Genomic DNA, 23,995 nt, shown 5'->3' with positions numbered 1-23,995 from the left:
AGACAAGAATAGCGTTGTAAAACCGCTGGGAACATAATCGATACTCAGAGTGGTTATGATTCATTTTTTTTATTATAAACGCTATGCAAATCCAGCAAATAGATACCCAGCCCTGGCTAAAATAGAGTTGGATAAGACTGTAAAACACATATAAAATGCAGATTTGTTGAAAAGGCAATGTGAGTTGAGTTTGTCTATAAAAGTCATATAAAATGTAGATTTGGGACTAGAATGGAGTAAGCTGGCTCGGTCAAAAGAAGAATGTTAATAAAGTCATAGCCATAGGAAAGAAGGCAGCTTACACAAGAGGACCAGGAGACCGAGCTGACCCAAGTGGGAAGTTGCTTTGGGAGATGGGAGACACCCAAGTTGTCTAAATAAATTGGCCTGAGATTTATTGCCAGCCTGAGAAGTTTAAATATATTCCCAAGAACCAACATTTCTTAACGTGTTTCCTATGAAACATCAATCCTGCCTGTTGCTCTGCCAAAATAAGTAGAAATAAAAAAAGCTCTGCAGCTCAAATTAGTTCGGGAGGTACTTTATACTCCATCACCCTCCTGCAAGTTTACCCTGCACATTGGCAGAGAAAGGGCTCTGAGAATTCTGGAGTAAAGAAACACATTTAAGTTTACTTGACCCAGCATTTCCCTAATGTATTTAATCTTGAAGCTTGTTTTGAAAATATTACTCATTACCATCGCTCAGCACTAGTGTTTTATAAAACAAACTCTGGGAAACTCTGTGAGAGATCAGTGAAGGAAACTGGTATAGGTTTCTGTGAAAGCCAGGTTTGGGTTTCTGACAGCAGCACGCAGAAAGGGCTGCAGGAGAAAAGACAGAGGGTAGTTGCAGGCAATAGGATGAAGGTCTGGCTGCCATGGGAATGGGAAGGAAATTATTTATCAGAAAAACAACACAAAAAGACAATCAACCGACTTGATGACTGATTAGCAACATGGGAGAGAAATGCCAAAAGTATGAGAAATAACAGTAAGGCTCAAAACCTGTGCAGCTGGGATTACGGGGGTGCCAGAACTCAGTCAACAGATAGGGAGGGGATGGAAAGAACGATTAATCCCTCCGTGCAACTCCCGATCCAGATAATTTGGAGAATCAAGGTAGCTATTGTTAATACAATTCAAATGCAGTACTTTGAAAGAAGAATGTGCTCTCCAAAAAGATTAGAAGCTGAGATCCACCATATTAGCATCTTGTCAAGAAGATATATGTTAAGAAACTTGAAGTTTGGACAAATCAGAAACCAGAATGAGAGAGCAACTACAGAAGGGGTACTGGAGGCAGAGCTGTGAGATCACAGGATGAAAAGGCAAAAAGCAAAAGGAGAACAGATGCTTGTACTAAGAAAAATGAAAGGGCAGAGCAGAGGAGTAGAACGATGGTTGGGGGCAGAGAGTATTAACCAAGAAGGAGGCTGTGACAAGGAGAAAGAAGGATAGTATTCATTAAATGAACTTCACAACGGAGGGAGCTACAGAGTGCAGCTGATGGGTTATTTCTCCAAACTCCCAGGGAAATTTGGAACTCAAGTATTGTAACTCAAGAGACTGAAGAGGTTAAGTGACCTCATAAACGTAGATAAGGTTTTAAAAGGGTGAGCAAATGCAACTACTTTCAAATGAAGCCTGTGGTCGTGAATAGAGGAAAGAAATTGGCAAACGTCATATATAATTGGAGGTAAAGCTCCAAAGCGAATACAAATATAGTCGATAGAGATGGTAGAATAGTGGCGAAAAGTTTGGCTTTGGAGTCTCATGGACCAGGGTAACAATGGACCACCCCTATTCAATTTCGCAGACCCTCAGCTCTCTCATTTGTAAAGTGGGGATAACAATAGCTTCCACTTCATGGATCAGTGTGAGGATTAGACGACAGAATGCATGGAGAGCATTCATCACAATGTCTGACAGGGACTCACACTCGATAAATCACTGCTGGTAATGGGAGCAACCGTAACTGCAGTGGCGGCAGAAGTAGCAACTTTTGTTGCTCTTATTTTGCTCATAGGAGATGTGACCTCCAGAGAGGAATAAATCTACCTCAGCTTTGCATACAGTAATGTGTAATTTATTATACAGTATTTTCCAGAAAGTGTACTTTTCAGTTCCAGAGTTTGAGGTTTGTATTGTGTGTTTCGTCATGTCACTGTATTTTAGGCGAACCATTGCTAAGGGATTTTGGTTATAAGTTCTTTCCGTTAAAACTGAGTATTTGCATCTTTCTTGAGATTCAAGATGGCCACCTTGGCTAGATGTACCAGGTGTCTAATAATGAATTTATTAATCTCTTTATGTACAAACTATATTCTTTCAAAATTAGACAAGGAAGTAACTTTTCATTGAATGATTTAATAGTGGAATATCTATATTAAAAATAACTGTCCCAGGGCGGGCCCAATGGCGTAGTGGTGAAGTTCGCACACTTCAGCACCCTGGGGTTCACAGGTTCAGATCCCAGGCACGGACTTACACGCTGCTTGTCAAGCCATGCTGCGGGTGGCGTCCCACATACAAAATAGGGGAGGATTGGCACAGATCTTAACTCAGCGACAATCTTCCTCATCAAAAAGACAAAAATCCAGAAAACAAAAATCTTTCCCAAGCAAACATCCAGAGAGGCCATATGATATTATAGAGTAATACCGGATAGGAGGTTAAAAAAAAGAAAGGTTCTCATCCCAGCTCTACCATAAGCTTCAGTTTCCTCACCTGAGAAGTGGGAGGGTTGACCTCATAGTTAAGGTTCATTCATTTATACAATTTCATGATGCTAAAATGGTGATGAGCTTGAGTGGCAGAGCAACTTTGCTCTTTCTTACTCCTGGTAGAAATTATACACAGTTACTTCAAGTTTAAAACTATATATATTTTAATGTTGTAAGGCAATTTGGGGAGATCTTCTCTTACCACTGGAACTATCTCAACCTTGAGTTGCCAGAAGGAGAAAATACCTGGAAAGGGGCCAGCCCCATGGCCAAGTGGTTAAATTCGCGCACTCTGCTTCAGCAGCCCAGGGTTTTGCTGGTTCAGATCCTGGGCGTGGACATGGCATGGCTCATCAGACCACGATGAGGCAGCGTCCCGCATGCCACAACTAGAAGGACCCACAACTAAAATATACAACTATGTACTGGGGTAGTTTGGGGAAAAGCAGAAAAAAAAAAAAAAGATTGGCAACAGTTGTTAGCTCAGGTGCCAATCTTTAAAAAGAAAAAAAAATACTTGGAAAAGTGAGTGGACGTAGAAAACCAAGAAAGTTTGATTCATCAGTGAGCACAGAGCATCCCAACTATCGCTGCTCTGCCGCAGGCAGAAAGGTGGAGGTGTCGCCAGGTGGATGAAAGACTGAACCTTTGAGTCTACAGTTCTTCCTGGGCAGGGTCGGGGGAAACGCTATTAAATTGGAAACTCCTCCTAACGTCCTTCTCTAATCGCCAACCTCTAGCAGTTGCGAAGTCCTCCAGACCTTCTCCTCCCTTCTTAACTGCGGCTGGTTATCAAACTGGACAATCTGACAAAGAAGTCAATGCTAGAAATTCCAGCCCAGACCCTGGGGCCAGACTTCCTTGTCAGAATTCAGGCTCCACCACTTGCCTTGGGCATCCTTCTTAACCGCTAAGTCTCAGTTCCCTCAGCTGTAAGAGGGAACTAATAACATTACTTGACCTCAAGATGCCTATGAGGATCAAATGAGACCACATGAGATAGCCCACAACAGTGTTTAGACACTTAGCAGATACAAATGAATATTAGCTGCTTGCTGCTGCCACTGCTGTTGCAATTATTGCCTTACTGTTATTTGATGATGATGAAGACAAAGATGATGATTGTTAACTAAACAGTCAGAGCTTATTGAGTACTAACACCCTGTAAGAGCCGACAATAGGCGGTGGATAAAGGATGACTCCTGATAACCTCAGGCTCCTCCTTCAACTCTGCACAATTTATAGCCAGGAAATTTAAAGTAACAGTATCCCTTAGAACAGAGCAGCATATAAACAGAAAACAAACTGATTTCCTCATACCCCTTCCAATGCGGTTCCTGCCTGCGTGTGATTTCCTAGCCACCATGTGTGGTACAGTTGGATTTTATTTGCCACCCCTGTCTGCTAGTCGGGCCTCAGGAGAAGTGACAGACCCAACTCCAGATGCTTGAGCAGAAACTTCAGTGGCCACTGAGCTTAACACCTCCTTGGCAGGGCTAAAGTCAACACCACAAATTCTTATTCTACAAGCATCTTGAGCTCCAGTTTCAAATTTCCTTGCTTTCCTGAGTTAAGGACAGACTCTTGGTGTTAAGGGACCTGGAGTTGCTTACAGTCTCGGAGGCCAGAAAACTTGCTCAAACACAGAATTACTAATTTGCGGAACCTCTGTCAGTGGTGATTTCTCATAAAATGGGCCCCAAGGTCACTGTTTCATTAAGTTGTTGTTGTAGTCTCCCTCCTACAGCTACTCTTTAATTGGAGATACCTGTAGGCCTGCCCAGTGACTGAAGTAAGATGTGCCAAAACCAGCTGGGACAATTCCGCAGTGCCCGTGATGGGTGCACGCCGCGGGCAGGGGCCCTCTTGGGGAGCAGGCACACCAATGCTGCACACAGCTGGAAACTAACTCTTCGGGGGTTTAAAAAGTCACCTGGCAACCGTGAGCCTCCTCACACCCTGAGTTGCTGAAATCTGATATTTCCTGTTACTTGTGGGATATGTAGTTGAGGTTATTTCAATTAAATGCACATCTGTGCTCAGTATACTCTCCCCGCCTCTGTGTTATGTAATCATGAACTCTCCTTTTAGGTTGGGATGCTGATGGTTAGGTATGATGTAGCTACAGGCACAGCATAATGAATCTACGAGACCTGGGGCTGGGCATCTACTTGTGGGCTGCCTTTGGTTGCCTCTGGTCTTGCAGATGCATAAGAGACTAAATTCTCTCATACAGTCAACCTCTCTCTCTCTCTCCCTGTCTCCCCTCTTCCTCTCTCCCTCTATCTACACACACACACACACACACACACACTCCTCTCTTATCAGTGAAAACTTTGCCACCAAGTATGATTTCCATGTAAGAAAACAGACATTCTGCCAGCAAAGAGTTTATCTGATTTCAGGTCTCTGTTGGGGGGTTAGGTCAAGATTCCACCTACTGTTTGCCAACACGCAGTAAGATAACATTTCACATAAAGCAAGTGCTACAGGCACAACAGACAGTGGCCTTCTTGGCACCTAGCTCACAGTCCGGTGACGTGCAGCCCAGGCAAAGTGAGACTCGCTTTAGGCCATAGCTCATACTTTGGCAAGAAACAACACTCGCATGAAAGCTTTACAAAGTTTGTTTAGCTCACTTCAAATATTTTATTTTAAATAAATCATCCAAACCAAATTTAATTCTTTTCAGTTGGAAAGGGAGAAAGAAAGTCCCATGTTATTAAAAGACAGCAATGCTTTTCATATTTCCTTCAGGTCTGATTTTAAGAGGACTTTTTTCCCCAATTTTGTTAGAATCATCATTTCCCTTTCAGATCAACCCTACAAAGACAGCCCCACTATGGGGAGTACAACAATTTTGCACCTCAATTATTGCTTCTTACCTACCGAATTGTAAATTACTATCATCACTGACTATTGCAAAAAGAGACCTTTAAAAACGTTCTACACATTTGCTCCAAGTTTCCTCTTTGCCATTGCTTCCAGAGGTCTTAGAAAGTCCCCAAACTACCAAGACAGACTGACCTAGTCAACAAGGCAGGGATTCTGTGGGATTTTAGAAACAGACAATGCAATGTCACCACTGCTGAAAATAACGTGACACTCAAGTAACTACTACTGATAATCAAGGTAAGTTTTAGAGTATTTGAAGCTTTGTAATCAATCCATTTCATTTATATATGTATGTACATATGTATCTAAGCATTTATTCTTGCTTCCTTCCAAAAAAGAATTGGAAGTAGCTTACAGGCATGCATACTAAATGATTCAAAAGACATAAGGGTGGACAGATAAATGAAGTCAGGCATAAGCTTATTGCTCAAAACTGCATGCCATTAGAGATGGCTACAAATTTATTTCTAGCTTTCAGCAATTAAAGCAAAGATGGTGACTTTCAATCAGTCAAGATATAATTATGCCTTTATAATTGTTTTAAGCAGTGAAAACACAGAAACACATTCAATTAAATCCAGAAGCTTCTGGTCTGTCATTTTCTACACCAGCAGAACAGCAACCTCACCTTACTCTCCTCCTTCGTCTAATCACTGTGTGTTTAGACTAAGTTACTGCTACTAGTACCACCAGTGTTTATTTCTGCATTCACCCATGCTGTTACCCCTGTTTGGAGTACCAACGGTTCTCATCCAGGGGTGATTTGGCCCCACCGGGGACATTTGGCAATGTTTGGAGACATTTTTGATTGTTACAATCTTGGGGAATGGAGGGATACTGTCTTTTAGTTGGTAGAGACCAGAGATGCTGCTAAACATCATACAACGCACAGGACAGCCCCCATAATGAAGAATTATCTAGACAAACTATATAATACTGAGGCTGAAAACTCTACAGTAACTAATGGAGTGTATGTGTACGTGTGTGATTTTGTTTGACTACGATAGAAATCAGTCATTTTTCTGGTTTTAGAAAACACTAGCCTTAGTTTGTACTTCAACCTTCATTTATCTGCTCTAGAAACCCATCTATCACATGAGCTTTCATAATCAACAGAGAAGGAAAAAATGAGTCCAAAGGTTTGTTCTGGATCCTGGATACAGTGACAAAGAAATTTCAAAATAGGAGGTCTTCAGGTTGTAGCTAAAGGACATCAGAATTAGCCTACCTGAATGCATTATGAAAATCTGGGCATTGCTTAAAAAAAATTGGAAGTCATCCCATCTTTTAACTCAGCCTGAACAAATAAACCTTGCCAAATGGAATGTGTTTTACAGCATTGATGGAAGAACTGCTGGAGAGCAAGAGAGAGTCAACAGATGGAAAGAACACCGAAGGAAATTGAGAAATAGCCATCTGATGATATCATTTAGATTTGGACTGAGAACCACATGCCTGGGCTCTTTCCTGCGCTGACCTGCTGGATGCAGGTGCACAGAGTCAGTTGTCTCCCAGCTGCCCCTCCAGCTGGGCGGCTCTCTCCCTTGCCAATTGCCTATCTCAGTGACAGAAGTCATGGGCTCATTCACATGTTTCACACAACACAATATTTAATATGACCAGTTATAAACTTGGTTTGATTTCATCATGCCCATCCTTATATTCTTCTTTTTTTTTTCTGATAAGTCACCAGTATTCTGGATATGGCAAGGCTAGCCCATAGTGGATAAACTAATAATGGAATGCAGCTTTTCTCTCAACTATCTCAGTAATTACCTTCTTGATTCTTGTAACATAAAGTCAGGTAACTCAAGATTTAGGTTGTTTCTGTACAAGACTAGCCATATTTTTTATTAAGTTGATAAGCAGTGGTTCTGGCTGACAGCAGTGCGATTGGCAGATGTAACCTATCTGTGCTCATGCAAATTGAAAGAGTTAGCTAGAAAATCTTAGGAGTTCCTTTGAAGTCTGTCTCTGCTTCAACTAAGAGCTACTTTCTAGGGAAATGCAAATATCTCCATTGACGTGGATACAGAGGAAAACTTCATCAATTTAGACTCTACTCTGTTCATCCAGAAAGGAATTCAGCTGGAAGCTGCCTCCAAACCATCCATAAACAAAGTTTCCTCAGAGGGCCTCTGGGAAGATGATTAAATGTAATCGTTTATACACATGTTTTGCGATCAACTGGTGTGTTAATCATAGTGAATTCTTCTTCCTGCATTAATTCCTGGACTCCGCTAACTTATACTTAGTTGGCCTCCTTCGAGTTATTTTGCGTACTGCATTATCTATAAAAACATTTCTTTTATTAAATCTACAATTTAATTTTCATTAATTCAACCAGCACTTTTATCTAGTGTATAATATATAATTGCTTAATAATTCTGTCTCAAAAAATAGTAATATATATGTGTATATTACATATAATATATATAAAAGTTATATACATACGTGTATACATATGTATATAATGAATCTATATATCTATTGTCCAAAAAATGAGCCAGGATAACTCCCAGAAAAATATACTCTGATTTTAGACAAGTGGAATAAACAAACCTGTTCCGACATGAAAGCTGCTTTCAACTGTTATCAAGCCTGCTGCTCGAAGCCTGGCTGGCTCATAAAATACTTTCTAATAGATTTCATTGCTTTGGTAATCCTGCTTATCATACATGGGAACTAATTTGACAGCGACATTTTACTAATACTCCTCTTTCAATGAAACACTTCAGAAAGCTATCTCAAAACCATATGAGTTGGGGGAGGACTAAAATGTAATTTTCTAAGACATCGAGGCATATGTCTACATGTGTGGATGACATTAAATCTGTTGCTAGGCTCTGTGTGATTAGTAGTATAGTCTCAGACAGCTTTCAGAATAGGCCACGTTAGAGAGAACTCTCAAGAACTCAGTTAAAAATAGCAGGATGGCGAAACCATTGCCAGCCCAAGGACCTCTGGTTTTATCTTTGCCAACAGCCATTTTGGATGTGCCCAGGTGAAGTGGTGAAGAGGTAGGGGTGGGGGTGAGGGGAGAGGAAGTTAAGTGCAGCTGTTTGGCTGTACAATGATAGCAGGAAAAGCCCTCCTAGCTTACGTATAATGTTTGGTTTTACCGGCTATCATTATCTTAGCAGCTCTGACTGTAAATGCTATTAGCAGGTAAAATGCACATTAACTTATCTGGTCCTTCTTAAAATCTCATCAGACCATTTATCTTCTAAATTTCTCAGAGCAAGAAATTCCGATGGAAACATCTACATTTGCCTCAACTGTGCTTTTGTGAAAGGATTACAATTCATTTAAAGTGTCTGTAGGGAGCTGGGATGATCCCATCCTATTCCCATAGAAATGAAATGTGCGGAAAACTTACACCACCATTTTTCTTGTTGCACTATAAAATGCAAAACAAATATTAATAGCACAATTTCGAAGGAATAAACTTACTTTCAGTGCAAATAGGACAGCATCCTTTCCTGTTGAGAATTTTACCCTAATCAAGAGAAAAACAAATAAGGGTTTAATGTTAAGAAACAGGGTCTGCCGAGGACAAAACTCTTTTTTAAATCTAACACCAGATAAACCAATGAAATCAGTCCAAGCTGTATTTGAACTCAATGCCCAGATGGTGAGGATAACAGTAAAAATGAAGTTTCAAGTATCAAGTTCTAAGGCCAGGCAAAGTCATTCAGAAAGCTTTCCTGTTTTTATCCTCTGAGAAATATAATAGCTAAAGGACTCATTGGTGTGATTTTTCTCACATGGAGGGAAGATGGAGACAGTCTGGATTCAACCTTTTCACTGATAGCCAAGCCTAGCCCTCTGGAGACCAAGTGCACACACATAAAAATGGGAATCATCTGTCAATCTACCAATCCAGGCAAGGCCTTCATTCTGTCTTTGCCTGTTGGAGGAGCCCAAATAATAAACTGTAACCCAAGCCCAGGCCTATGGATATGGACACTATCTGTGCTACAGATCAAGTTCACCCAGATTTCTTATTTCAGAAAGTGGTATACTATCCAGGTTAAGTCGTTGTTATGCAGTCAAAGCCAATGATGCTGAGAGTTTTGAAATGCTGAGTAACTTTCCATTACCTATCTGGAAATATGGTGTAATCTCCTATATTGCATTTCTTCCAAATTTTTTAATGCATCACACTTAAAGGAAGAAGCATATCAGAGAATGGCATTTTCTTATCTCTGACTCAATGGGACTCACAGAGAAAAAGAAACAAACGTGGAAGAAGATTAATATTTAGGGAGCACTCGCTATGTAACAACCTACTAGATCTCATGTCATGTAACATCAGGTCAGTAGTAAGGATTTAAAAGTTAATACTTAGACTATATTAGAGTTTAATTAATATTATATATTACTATAGTCATTGTTATTAAGATTCACAAGAACCTTACAAGCTCACTATTTCCTTTTTTAGCAATGAAGAAACTGATGTTATGCAATACAAGGGTGGTAGAACCCAAAATCAAACCCAATTTTGTGTGACCCTAAAGGCGATGTTCTTTCCACTCCAGATTTTTATCCTCTTTCATTCTTTATGTTTACGAGAATTTTATCGGGTATCTTCTATACGTTAGAAAGAATGTTGTATGTTCTTCATACTTTATCTCATTTATGCTTCACAACAAATGCAGGTGTCCCTACCCCCTGTTTATAGGAAAATAAAGGGACAGAGACCCCAGAGAGGTGGCTCAAGGCCCAAGGTCAAGACCACACAGCTCATATACTGTCCATTTACTCATTCACTACCAGTCACTTGCATCAAGAATAGATTTAGGTACTCAAAAAAAAATCATGGCTAAAAAAATGCTGGTTGATAATTAAAGAACTAGAACCACGTCTGACTCATTTTTGCATCAGCTAGACCTAAAATGGTACAAAGGCTAAGATGACTTTGAAAGAGGCTTAAAGCTCAGTCTCATACAACCTTCCCATGGTTTTGGGCATCACGACATATTTTCATTGCCTCAAACTCTGTTATTTATTTCTATTTGGCACAGAGGTCTCCTCTGGCTTCTCGTGACTGAAAGCAGTTGAGGACAAAGCCAGATGAGGTCAGCTCAGGCCGATGGAACAATGGGCAGAGTAAGGTGCTCTATCCGAATGGAGCAGAGCCGTTTAAAGCCAAGGCCTCAACTAAACATGACTATATGATCCCCTACATCTGCACCTCGGTGGAAACTGCCATCTCCCCGCTTCGGGAAGTGAGAGTGGGGCTGGTGGTATCACTAAATCAAACACAAGCTGTGAAGTCTGAGCTCCTGAGTGTCATGCAACTAGCTGTGGAACTCATATGTGACCTCGTCGGTAAGAAGAGCCTAGTAATAGCACCCACCTCAGAGGGGTGGTCCCAGCATTAAATGGGGTTAGCCTTCTGACTATAGAGAAAGTTTCAGTACATATTAGCGATGATGAGATGGCGGGGTTGTTAATGACCCCGTCCCCACAGGAACCCTCCTAGCGCTTCTCACAAAAGGTACCTCTTTGCTTCTGGGGGAGCTGCCAGGAGGGTGGATAGGGGATCCAACTGTAAAATCTTCTTTCCACAAGGCCCACATACTTTTGGAAAAAGAGATGTGTAGTAGCCAGGAAGGATAGAGCAGGCAATACAGTCTGCTTCTTCAAAAAAAATTTTTTTTAATTTCCTCAGGCAATGCAGGGGAGGGGAAGTAAGTGCTTAACAGGATTTCCACAGCAGAGCTAAGTTATCTTCCAAAGTCCTTGTGCTGGCCCCTGAGGAGGGAAAGTGTGAACCAGAGGAACATTGGAGAGACGCCTAGAAACAGAAAGGTGGCCCCTGAGGCAGGATGGGGCACTGACAAGCTCTAACAAGCAGGGGGGAGGGGGCGGGGTGGGAGAAATGCCTGTGCCTGGAGGGAAGGAAGCTCCAGGCCCAAATATGGTCCACAAAGAAGAAATGCTAATGAGATACCAGTGACACAAAGAGCTTTGACCTCCCCACAGCAAGAGGACAATGAAAACCATCAACCCTGCCACAAGTGGCAGGCCTCAAGGGAAGCTGGAAACCCCACCATGGCCTGCTGAGGCTCGTTACTCAAGCCACCAGGTTGGCACAGCATCCTGTTTTTGTCGTGTGGAATAAGGAAGCCCATTATTACTAACATGTGCTGCAAGAGTTCATTAGCACGGAAGGTTCCCCGAGGACTGGCATAAATGATGTGATCCCATCTTTCCCAATGAATATTTATAAGCAGACCATGTTCAAGTCTACTTAGTGTATCTCCCTTTTTTTCCTTCTTTTATGGGAGGTTTTCAGTTTTATGTCTGAGGCTTTTTAAAGCAAGACTAATTAGGTGTTTTTTTTTCCTTTTTTTCCTCCCCCCTTTATTCAATTGTGCAATAGCAACAGCTGTTGTTTTTTTGTGCCTCATTTGGCACTCAAGTAAAAACAGCAACTTTTTGTTTATAATAATAACAGATGTGAATAAAATTAAAAGCTGTGTATAACAGAGAAGGGAGGACATGTTCTGAATATATGGATATATTTTTTCATTCACTGGAAGGTATTGAATAGGTTTGACATTTTCCCAAAACGCATAAAACCTTGAAAGGTTTCAAGTTGCTGAGGTGAATTCAATGAAGCTCATGCTTTAAAAGATAATGGTTGCTTTATTCAATGCCCTGGAACCGTGGGTTTCTGAAAAGAGATATTTCCATAAGGAGGCTATTTCCATTTGGGGCTACAATGGAGGCCAGGGTTAGAGAGGGAAAACTTGTCTAAAGGGGTCAGGGATGCTGGTAGGCAGGAGCAACCCCGTGGGGAATTTATTAATAAACAACCGCATATTACTTTGAATGGCTAAAGGAAGAAAACTCTGATTTGAGGAGGGAAAGAGAAAGGAGGAAAATGCAAATGATGGTTATGATGTTCAACAGAAAACCCAGCAAAACAAGCAAAGGAGTTGGAGACGTTGAAACAAAGAACTGGGAGAAGTCAGCAAGAAATAGGAGAGTGAGGACAAGAGCAAGATAAGAGCTATTTTCACACAAGGTTAGAAACTGAGTGGGAACTGCAAAAAAGGAGGAGCAGGATTTGCAAGGGGCATGTCGCTATTTGTGAACCTGGAAGCTTCAGGGGACCTGGATTCTGTGTTCAGAAGGTGGCTTGTGACCATGCCACACACGGGATGTTTCCCAAAATGCTAAAGTAAAGAGAAGGCAGCCTGCATTCCAAACATACCTGAGGACAGCTGCTGATGGGAACACACTGCTTCTTGCGACACTCCGTCTTGCCTTTCACACAAGCACAGATGGTGCAGTTAACAGAGGACCACATCTCTCCATCCTACAGGAGAGAGCACAGGATTCTGCCATCAGCTGTAGGCTGATGGGAGCTAATCTACCAGGCTGGGATTTCTCTACCAAGAAAAACATTTCTTATCCTGAGTGAGGGATGCCATCATTAGACTAAACAACTCTGAGGTGTCCTATCCACACCTAACTGATTTAATGTAAGATTAGATTTGAGGTGGGGGTGTGTGTGCATATATGCGTGTGTGTTCCCCCTCCAGGATATAAAAAATATTCTTGCGCATCTAACCAAGTCATATTTGCATCTTCCTCCTCCTGCATTGTTTACTTTGTTCTGCCCTGGGAGACAAACATAAGTTTTCATATCTGATGCAATAGCAACTGTCTACTTTTTCAGCTTGGTAGGACTGAACCGTTGAAGCTGTCTCAGGCACCAGCAATTAATTGAGATGTCCGGAGGTGGTTAGTTTATTCTAAGCAGATGTGACATGGTTCTGGACCACACAGGACACAAACATGCAAAGAACAGAGGCTAATTCAAATGACTCCCACTGCCCAGGCAGACACCTGATTAGCAAGCCATCTGAAAAGATGGAGCCCAGGCAGAACACTCCAACAGCCATTTATACCATGTTCCTGCCTGTCCCATACTCACCTCTCAAAAAGCTGGGTAGCACTTTGAAACACGTTTTCTAGCCTAAAAAGGGCTGTTTGAGGAATTTCTTTGGCTCGTTGAATTTATAATCTGCAATTGACAAATGCCCAGCCACAAGAAGCCCTGTACCTCCGGAGAACATGCAGGGATGTGCATCTTTGCTTATGGGAAAAGAGATTGCAGGCAATAGAGCTGGGATTGAACACAAAACAAGGATTCCTTCCTGGGCTTGTGGATCTAAGCAACAAATTTTGTTAAAAACAGAAACTAGCTCAGCTCTTTGATGACTCCTCTTCTACCCCTTCCTTCTCATTTTTTGAAGCTTTTTAAGGACTACCTACTCTCTATTGCCTTTTATTTCTCAGGAGAGAAAGACCTAACTGATCCTGTTTCAAAGGCCATCTGACTATTCCAATTTCTCTCAGTGCACATTTCAAGAATAACCCTGGAGGCTGGCCCTGTGGCCTAGTGGTTAAGTTCGGCACACTCCACTATAGCAGCCCAGGTTCGTGGGTTCGGATCCTGGGTGTGGACCTACATCTCTCGTCAGCCGTGCTGTGGCAGCAACCCACATACAAAATAGAGGAAGAGTGGCCTAGATGTTAGTTCAGGGCGAATCTTCCTCAGTGGGGAAAAAAAAGAAGAACCCTCTGTAAATTACTTCAGGCTTCATTCACATAAAGGAAACTTTCTATAAGGAGTCCTTGAAAGTACTTTGCACACACCACCATCATGAGGGTGAGTCTACTGTATCTATCGTCTGCTCTGGAGACAGAGGATGACTTTATGTAAAGAGAACATATGAGTGGCTCTGAAAGCCTGGTGTAAATGAAACACACATATGACCCCCTTCCCCTGGGCTTGACATATGTCTTCTTACCAATTCGATAAGAACCAAGCCTCTCCCTCCCAACTCTGTTGGTGTAATAGGAAGTCTGGCTAAGTGCAGCAGGCCTGAGGAGCTTCCACATCTGACTTGACTCTGAGGGTCCCAATTCTCATGGGCATCATGAGATGACACCTTCGGGTACAGAGAGACTCCCCCCACCCCTGGGCAAAAAAGACTAGATGGGAAACACCTTGGACAAATCCAACTCCATCCTGACATTTAATGGTCACTGTACAACTTCCCACTCAGGCCATCAGAAAACAACATAAAACACACCTGAGATGTGTAGCAGATGACCAGCAGACGACCTGCTAGCCCAGCTGGGGCAGGGTTCTCTCACCATTGCTCAACTGCCATGCTGGTTACACAGGCCATGAACATCCTCACCTGAACATCTTCCAAATGAGGAAATCGCTCTGTGAAAATGTAGCTTTGTGAAAAAGTTCTAAAATTATCAAGCTACAGGACCATCAGGATTTTGGCAAGGGGCACTGAGCATCTTGGACTGAACGAGATGCTCCCAGGGATTCAGGTACCCATAGCTGCACCATCCAGGGGGACATCTTCAGTTCAACCCCAATCACCAGCCGACCACATTTGGAAAAGGCAGCGATGTTTTATGGGTTTAAAATATTTTATAAAGCAAAAAAAAAAAAAAAAAAACCCAAATAGAAACACTTTTGATACAGTTGCTTCTCTGCCCCTATATATACTGGTTCTAAATGTTTATGTATATATAATATTGCAACATAAATAAGTACATATAAATGTAATATATTTTTATAAAATATATTTATCTTGTATATGATATATATTATATAAATAATAATATATAAATATATATAAATACACACATGCACGCATATGTATACACAACATATGGATTACTCCAATCCACACTCTGTCTGGTGTTTTCTACAATTCAATATAATACAGTAGTTCCCATGAGCTTGGCTCATGACGTACCCGGAAAATCTTGTTGCCAAACTTGCACATTTTGATGTCTTCCAGCGGCACTCGTAGGAGGCACTCCTCACAACAGCCGTCCTCACCTTTGTCGCAGCCACCAGGGTGGGAGCACTTCCGCTTACACACTACGGTAGAGTCCTGGGGACCCAAAGGCAAACTGGAAATTAGAAACGATTCCCACCTCTACCAAACATCCCATCTGGCCTTCCTTTATCAACCCACGACTGACTGCTTTAGGACATATTCCGTAGATAGTATATTTTAATTTGTTGCAATCAACCTTTCATTCACTTCAAATTGTTATTTGTTGATTTAATATCTGGACTAGAAGATGAGGAAACTATGAACAGTGTGACATATGATCCCTACCTTCTAAGGGCTTATAATTTAATGCTCATGAGACTGATGATTCTGCTCCAGCCAGTGCGCGGCTAGAAAGCCCAGCTCACTCTGAGCCAGCCAGCTTCCTTCTTCCTGTTCCTCTTTTGCATCCTTCATTAATAGTGATCTCTTGGGTCTGCTCCATGGCTTTGTGCCATCTTCCAGGAGTTTAGTGTAAAGGCAGGATATCTTTGATCAAAGAGCAAAAATTAAGAGCTAATGTTCCACCTCATGATGAAATTCCTTAGTATGTTCTGTGTTCACAAAGGAACTGAATGAGCAATTCCAAAACTGGACCTGGGTTCTAGGGCTCTTCCGTTAACCATGTGACCATAAACCGTAACCAGGCCACTTTACCTCCGAAGGTAACAAGTTCATATATGTAACTTAAAGGGGTACAGCTTGATTTCTAAAGAAGTGGTATTCCATGAACAAAACAGCCAAGTCAATTGTGCCTACTGATTCATTCAACAACACATTGGAGGAAAGTTCACAGCAGCTTAAGAAAAGTAAACTACTCTAGTTTCCCAGCCAACAAGATGCAGTTTCGCCTGGAGAACGCTGTCAGCTGGAATGACTGTAAGAGCAAAACATTCAGGAAACTTAGTGGAGACAGGGCTGGAGGGAAGCAGTGTCTCAGGGTAGACCAGCAAAGTGTCGAGTTAGTATGAGACCAACGGCAGCAGAATGAGACCAAATGAGATATAGACCCTTTGAGAGAGGACTCATTTCTGAGCATTACATACAAATAGGTTGTGCAAGTCAACCTATGTATCTTCTGTAGCTTCCATGTTACTTCTATGACTTCAAGAGGTACTTCTGATACCATCTACTATACTCCCACTGACCTATTCAACTGAGATTAATACAATGAAATGATCCTTCAAAAAAATGGCATTTGTTATCCTTTATTGTTAAGCCTCTAACTACATCATCTAGTGGATAGGATTTAGAGTGGAACAAGACCAGGGAGGAATGGCAGTTTATTTATTAGGTGTGTTACCTTGTACAAATCCATCTCCCTGAGCCTCAGATTCCTCATCTTCAAAATGGAGATAACACCTACTTCTCAGGTTTATTGTGTAGTTTAAATGAAATATGTAAAGTACCTGGCACAGTGCCAGGCACATAGAAATTATTATAAATCAACTCATAAACTGGAAAAAATCCTTTGTCAAATTGCATGTCTTTATTTCTAGTTTGAAAAACAAGAGCATTCACCAGCTCTCAAATAAAGCATACCTCATGGTAGATCTCCCAAGTTTTACTAAATACACACACCCACACACACAGCACCCATTAGATCATGTGCCTGGCATAGGTTAAGCAATGAGAATACAGGGATGAGATGTGCTTCTGTCTTCAAATTGCTCACCGAGCAAGAGGAGAGATAATCATGTGAACAAATAAATCGCAATAGAAGGCGGTAAACAGAGCTAGTAAAGGTGTAGAGGTAGCAGAGAAGAGGGAATAATTACCACTCTAGGAGGTGAGGAAAGCCTCACTAGAGGAGCTGACATCTGAGATAGGCTGTTGTGGATGAAGAGCAGTTTGCTAATAAAATTTCAAGAAGATGAAAACACTATAGGTAGAGGAATCATTAAATTTGAAGGCACAGAGATCTGCAACCATACTGTGTTCAGAGAACTATTAAACAGTTTCCTGCACCTGCCACGGCACTGGATGAGGATGCTGGAGAGGGAAGCTCTAAGCAGATAGAAAATAATGATTATTCAAAATGATCGCAGTCTGATTCTTCAAGCATCCAATTTCCCAAAGGTGACTGTGAACTCACACTCTGATAAAACAACCTCTGGAAGGGACAGTATTAATTACATTTCTTTTGAGCACTGGAACATATTGTCTAATCATCTCTCAAAGAATCCATGAGACCCAAAGCACGGCAAGCATAGCTAATTCCCATTCATGGGACGCCTGGCTTTCCTGTAATCAAGAGAATTGGGAATGCACTTGGGAATGCGATGTGTTTCGTCAAAGGCTCGGTGTCCCCAAGAGGAAGCTAAAACCTGTGAAATTCCTAGAGCGGGAGAGAGGTCCTGAGGACGGAGGCCAAGGCAAACAGAAGGAGTGGCTATATGTGTAGCAATAGGATAATACAAACCACAGAAGAGAGGAAAGAGCCTCAGGAAAGTATTCTCAGGCTTAGGAACTCCTCGATGTTCAGTGCCAGGGAACAGACAGTTCAGCCCTTACTCAGCCACCTCCCTGAAGGAGTGCATGCTACTTAGCAAAGCATGCCTCAAGTAATCAGGAACTTCTGAACTCTAATCCCGGCTACTGACTCATAGCTGACATTGAGCAAAGCTCCTCTCTTTCCCTCTCTAGCCTTTTAGCTATTAAAAACAAAACAGCAACCATCACCAACAAAATATATTATTCTAAACTCGTGTCACACAGATGTTTGAGTTAGCTCACTAATGAATGATCCTAAAGTCCCCCATATAAATGATTCTCTTCTTGGTTTCAAAAATAAATCACCTCCTAAGTAGACTCTATGAATGTGTGATGTGTATCCCTTTCAAATTCTGGAGCTGTGGAATTCTTTCCTTACCAGTCATTATACTTCTGGGTGCCTTTCAAGAAAAGTGAGCAATGCCTCAAGTAAGAAATGGTACGATGAACAAAACATAAATACTCTCTTCCCAAATTACCAGGTTTATCTTTGTGATGAACTGTAAAACCATGCCTTTCTTTTCTCTTGAATGTGATTAAAGCCATTTTTATTGCCACTTCTGTCAGAGAATTCATCTTGGATAATTAGAGCCAGGGAACACCACCATGTGTATTTGTCCAATTCTAGAAAGTGGCTCAGGACAGCCCTTCACAGTTCACTTCTCACCACCAGGAGCTAACTAGTTGGCCCTAAGAAGATGACAGTGAGTTGCAATTTGGCCCCCATGTTTGAACTTCCTTGTGACTTTGAGTATGATTTCCCTCACAAGATGGCATCAATAACGCCTCCTCTTGATAAGTGATTTGTCATCACGTTTGGCAATAATGTTAACACTAAAACCCAAAACATGATCACTGTTGGACCACAGCCCCTCAGAACCACCTTACCCTGCAGGTGCACACAGTGCAGTTATCGTAGAGAAATGAGGATCCATTGTCATAAACGTCACTGCGAAAGAGGCAGCTTCCAAATGGAAGGTCAAACACTTTCCTCTGACCTAGAGGGGAGCAATGGGAGAGTGTAAGAAGCCAGGGATGGCTCACTTTGTCATCAGCAATTGCATCATGGAACTATTAAACATTCTCACAAGACCAGGTAAAGCCGGTGCACAAAAATAGAGCCTTGGTTCATATGTTCCCATGGGATCCCCAGGAGTCATTAATTTAGAGAGCTTTTGTAAAAAAGAGTTTGAGTCCACACTGAATCTTGTAAATTCAACACATCTTTATTATTTGTCCATCACAGTGACCTAAGATGACTTAGACACAGACCCGTACTCATGGAGCTTACAGTCTAATGGGGAAACAAACCCACAAAAGATGATCTTAATACAACAATATGGTAAGATCTAGAAAGAAGCCAGTCTGGGAGCTATGGGAACAGGGAGGACAGACAAGACTTCTTGGAAGATGTGATGCCTGAGCCGCATCTTAAAGAAGAAGTAAAATTATCCAGAAGGTAGGTATTAGCAAGGAGGAGGCAGGAAAAGCCAAGAAATCCCAAGAAGGGCTAGAATGAGCAAAAAGAAGAACTAATGACGTAACATTTCAGTTGAAGAAATTCCAAGCTCATTGTCATGAAGGGTGAAGCCAACTCAAAGGGCGCATAGGGGCAGAATCCAGCTCCACATGCCAAGTATCCACGCTTTCATAGGCATCACATCTCTGTAGAATTAGCTTGGGTTTCCCTGATGTGAGGATTTGATTGATGACTAAAAGGTCCCAAAAAAGCAACCCCGAAAAAGGAGTACAATTCAATTTCCTCCTTTCTTTAAATATTTGAGTTTCTACTTTCTGAAGCACATAAAAACATCCTTGAAATGCTACTTTAATTAAGAACTAAGTTAAGGGGCTGGCCCCGTGGTGCAGCAGTTAAGTGCGCATGTTCTGCTTCGGCAGCCCGGGGTTCTCCGGTTCGGATCCCGGGTGTTGACAAGGCGCCACTTGGCAAGCCATGCCGTGGTATGCATCCCACATATAAAGCAGAGGAAGATGGGCACAATGTTAGCTCAGGGCCAGTCTTCCTCAGCAAAAAGAGGAGGATTGGCAGCAGATGTTAACTCAGGGCTGATCTTCCTCAAAAAAAAAAGAACTTAAAGATTGGCACCTGAGCTAACATCTGTTGCCAATCTTCTTTTTTTCTTCTCCCCAAAGCCCCTCAGTACATAGTTGTATATTCTATTTGTAGATCCTTCTGGCTCTGCCATGTGGGACATGGTCTCAGCATGGCCTGATGAGCAGTGTTAGGTCCGTAGCCAGGATCCAAACCTGCGAAATCCCAGGCCACCAAAGCAGAGCACACAAACTTAACCACTCAGCCATGGGGCTGGCCCCAGAAGTCAAAAACTGATGGTCACTTCCCAGATTTATAGCCATACTCTTTCTTCTTGTAAATGATTAAAAGCAATCTCTATTTATCAGGAGACACAATGAAATGCTGAAAACACCTATAAACATATACGAAATGTTATTCTTAGAATTGTTGGAATGACAGAATTTAAAAAAGTGCTATCGTCCTATCAGAGTCAACTTCAAGGCTAGGATACAGTATAGACAAAGAATTAAATCATTAGTTTGGTTCTCACCACCAGAAGCACACTTGCCTCAAAAGATGGCAGTGAGTTATCATTTGGGTCTCATGGATGAATTCCCTGATGACCTTGTATATGATTTCTCCAGGCCTCTCTTAGTTCACTTGCAAAATGGTCTCAATAATGCCTCCTCCCAATAACACGCTACCATCTCTATCTACAATGTTGATATTGAAGTATGCAACCACAAACTCTCTCACGATTAGATAAAAGCATAATGACTGTTTTTGCACCCAGCAAGTATTAATATCTCAACTAAGAAAGGTATTCTTATGTGTACACCCAGGTCCTGAGTCTCTTGAAGTTCCTGAGAATTTATAGAGTAAATTAGAGAATTATGTGCAAAATACAAAATTCATCCTTTCTTTAGATTTTCTTCTAAGGAACCCCCTAGGATCACCCTGAAGCATCAGAAAGCTGTGGGCAGGTCACCCATCCCATCAGAATCACTTCAGTCACATCACACCTTAGTTTTAGGGTATTCTAGTATAAGAAATATCTCTAAGCAGATCTTTGTGTGTGTGTGTATTTACTAAAAAAATGATGTTGATGTCCTTTTTCACTGCTTTAAACACTTTCCTCTATACTGATCAGGGGTACGTTCCTGTCCTTTAAGAATTAAAAATAACTCTGCTTCAATTGAGCAATTCTTTATAACTTGTGATAACCTGGTTTGTCTTTTTCTTATCTTTTAGCTACATGTGCTTCATGTATTTTGTAAGTAGCCTTAAAACTTTTTTGGCAAAAATCAGGATATAAATAAATATATAGATATAATCAAGCTTCCTTCTCCACTAATCAAAATACATCTTCTTCATGGCCGACTTCCATACCGCCTCTTCAGAGACCCTTTCACTGCTTAGAATGAACTTCAGAGGCCCTTTCACTGTGTTCCCGTAGTTTCTTGCTTTTACTACAATTACAGTTCTCAATATTGTTGCATAGATAGAAGGATGGATGGATGCATTGTTGGATTGATGTATCAGTAGATTGCATCACTCTACTCACCAAAAGACTTGTCAATGAGTTTATCCCCCTGAACAAATGTGACCAATGGCTTAAATTATCCCTCAATAAAATGAAAATTTTACCTAAAAATATTGATGTACAGCTCTTAGCACAGAGATCAGCACTTATTAAACATCCCTAATAAGTGGCAGGTGATAAGTATTATCATTATTAGTGGTGGTGTAATTCAAATATGATCCTGGGCTGTGTCACTCTGAGAGGGAAATGGGGTGCTCTGTGTATACAAACCTGCGAGGAGGCTCTTCATCGAAAACGAGAAGAGACAGGAAGAGAACAGTGTAACGTAAAAGGTAGAAGAATGTTATGTAAATGAATTCTGGTCAAGGGAAAACAACAGCAAATCAGCATCCAACTAATCAAAAGTCTAATTGGTCTAAGATTTCAGCATCTAGAAAGCATCCTAGTGTTTTCTTTTTTTCCTTTCTGTCCTTTGTTATGTGGGTATGTTTCTTTTTACCCCATCACAGCCCAAACTAAGATAAAACATTCAAAAGAATGGTTCAGAGACTCCGTGTACAGCCTGATTTAAGCTATTTCCACATTATTTCCCTGGGGTTTAGCCCAACCAAAAAAGGTCTCATTTGGGAGCTTTATGATTTTCAAATTTCCTAAGACTTGCTGTTCCTTTTTTAGTCTGACTTATGACCACAAATGGACAGAAAAATCTGCATTCAATACAATAGTCATTGCTCATATGAGAAACTTCTGAGCTGACTCAGCACATCTATGGTACCAGCTTCAAAACATTCATCAAGCCCACTTATCTTCAAAGCCAGGTCCTAAATGCCACCTTCTCTGTGATGACTTCCCTGATTACTTGGAATGCTACTTCCACCGGGACCCATAGCACGATGATTTCGCCCACAGTGAACTGGCAAATTCTATTCCAGCAGTGCAAGCACACATTGGCAACCCAGGAAGCACACATATCAGTGGAAATGTCTTTAGTCAGGCACGTCTAAACAATCCTCCTTTGCTCTTAGGATTACTTCATATTTAATCAAAAAGTATCTGTGTGGGTGGGTGTGTATATATGTGTGTGTATGTGTATGTGCGTGTAGCAAGAAGGCAAACATCGTTAGACAAAGAAATAGTAATAGAACTCCTCAAAGAGGAGAAAACTGCCTTAGTTTAACAAGATACCTTTATGTGCCAATTGGGTTGTAGAAAGATAGACTTCAGGGAGTGGCTGTGATAAGCTGGGAATGAGAAAAATAAATCAACAAGATTTCTTGGATTTGGGGAAAGCAAACTATGAAAGAAAGGACAGAAGATTCAAGGAAAGAGTGTGGACAATAACTGATAGGAGAGGCTAGAGCTCAAACAAAAGAGACAAACAGTTAAAGTTTCCTAAACGTGATTCCATTTTAGGTCATTCACCACGCTTCTCTGTAAAGTAATCACCCTCGGTGACTGCAAATCTTCAGTAAAATCTGCGACATAAGCCTTGATTCAATAGCACCATAGGAAGTGAAAAGACTGGATGGGTGGTGTATCTGAAAGGACAAAATGACGTTGAAGAAGAAGAAGAGGAGAGGAGGAGGAGGAGGAAGAGGAAAGGAACAAAGAGAGAAAAACAGCAGATGCAGAAACACAAAGCCAGGGGGGACTAGGAAAAATATTAGCCCCCTCAAGGATCTCTGTAGATTCTAGTGAGGTTGCTGGGTGTTCTGTTGTATTCAAATGATGGGTGAAGCTACTTTGATTTGAATCGTAACTAGTTGGACCTCAACTAACTCAAGGGCCTAGGGATCATATGGAAGAAGCTGACATATGGATTACAAAAAAATGCCAAGGAACCTCATGCTCTGCAGACTCGCCATCATCAGTTGTCTCCTTTCAGTTGACAACACACACGCTGCTGTCCACGTCCCTGGGGAAGCTGAGCTGCAGCAGGTTAGAGGATGGGCTGAGGAATCAGAGACTTGTGCTCAAGTATCAATGCCATAACTCACTAGCTGAGTCACCTGCTAAGAATTTACTTCCTTCTCAGTACAACAAAACTAATGAGTACCTATATTATGCATTGGAATTATCTAGTACATTTAGTACCTCTATGTCACAGCTTCTTGATAAATTAAGTAAGAAAAAGCATAATAAAGTGTTTTATATGGTGCCTCGTACATAGTAAATACTCAAGAAGAAATAGCTAACACTCCCTTTTTTGGCTATTATTCATTGCTCCCTTCCAAACCTCTCGTTTTGGGCATGTTATCCTCCTGCATGCTTTTGCCTCTAAAAGTAACACTTGTCTATACTCCTGTGTGTGTTTACTTCAAATGCCTTTAAAATACATTCCTTCTTATCATTGTATGTCCAATTAAAGACAGTTTCTTCAGTACTGTTCTCCCCACAAGGACATATTGTTC

The 23,995-nt window shown here is 41.4% G+C and overlaps 1 protein-coding gene across 3 annotated transcripts in view; it reads right to left on the bottom strand.

Annotated features, from left to right (window-relative positions):
* The window catches only part of BMPER (BMP binding endothelial regulator), a 233,886-nt gene that overhangs the window by 80,868 nt on the left and 129,023 nt on the right, over positions 1–23,995 (bottom strand). For all 3 annotated transcript variants that reach the window (XM_046669043.1, XM_046669041.1, XM_046669042.1), the window contains 4 exons: positions 18,895–19,004; positions 15,430–15,570; positions 12,849–12,953; positions 9,074–9,119 (listed from right to left, as the gene is read on the bottom strand). In XM_046669043.1, coding sequence (XP_046524999.1) covers positions 9,074–9,119; positions 12,849–12,953; positions 15,430–15,570; positions 18,895–19,004 — 402 coding nt within the window. The remainder of the gene's footprint in view (positions 1–9,073; positions 9,120–12,848; positions 12,954–15,429; positions 15,571–18,894; positions 19,005–23,995) is intronic.

The sequence above is a fragment of the Equus quagga genome, chromosome 8 (assembly GCF_021613505.1).
Source record: "Equus quagga isolate Etosha38 chromosome 8, UCLA_HA_Equagga_1.0, whole genome shotgun sequence".
Lineage (NCBI taxonomy): Eukaryota > Metazoa > Chordata > Mammalia > Perissodactyla > Equidae > Equus > Equus quagga.
The sequence above is the reverse complement of the archived record's forward strand: the minus strand, read 5'-3'. Positions and strand labels throughout refer to the sequence as shown.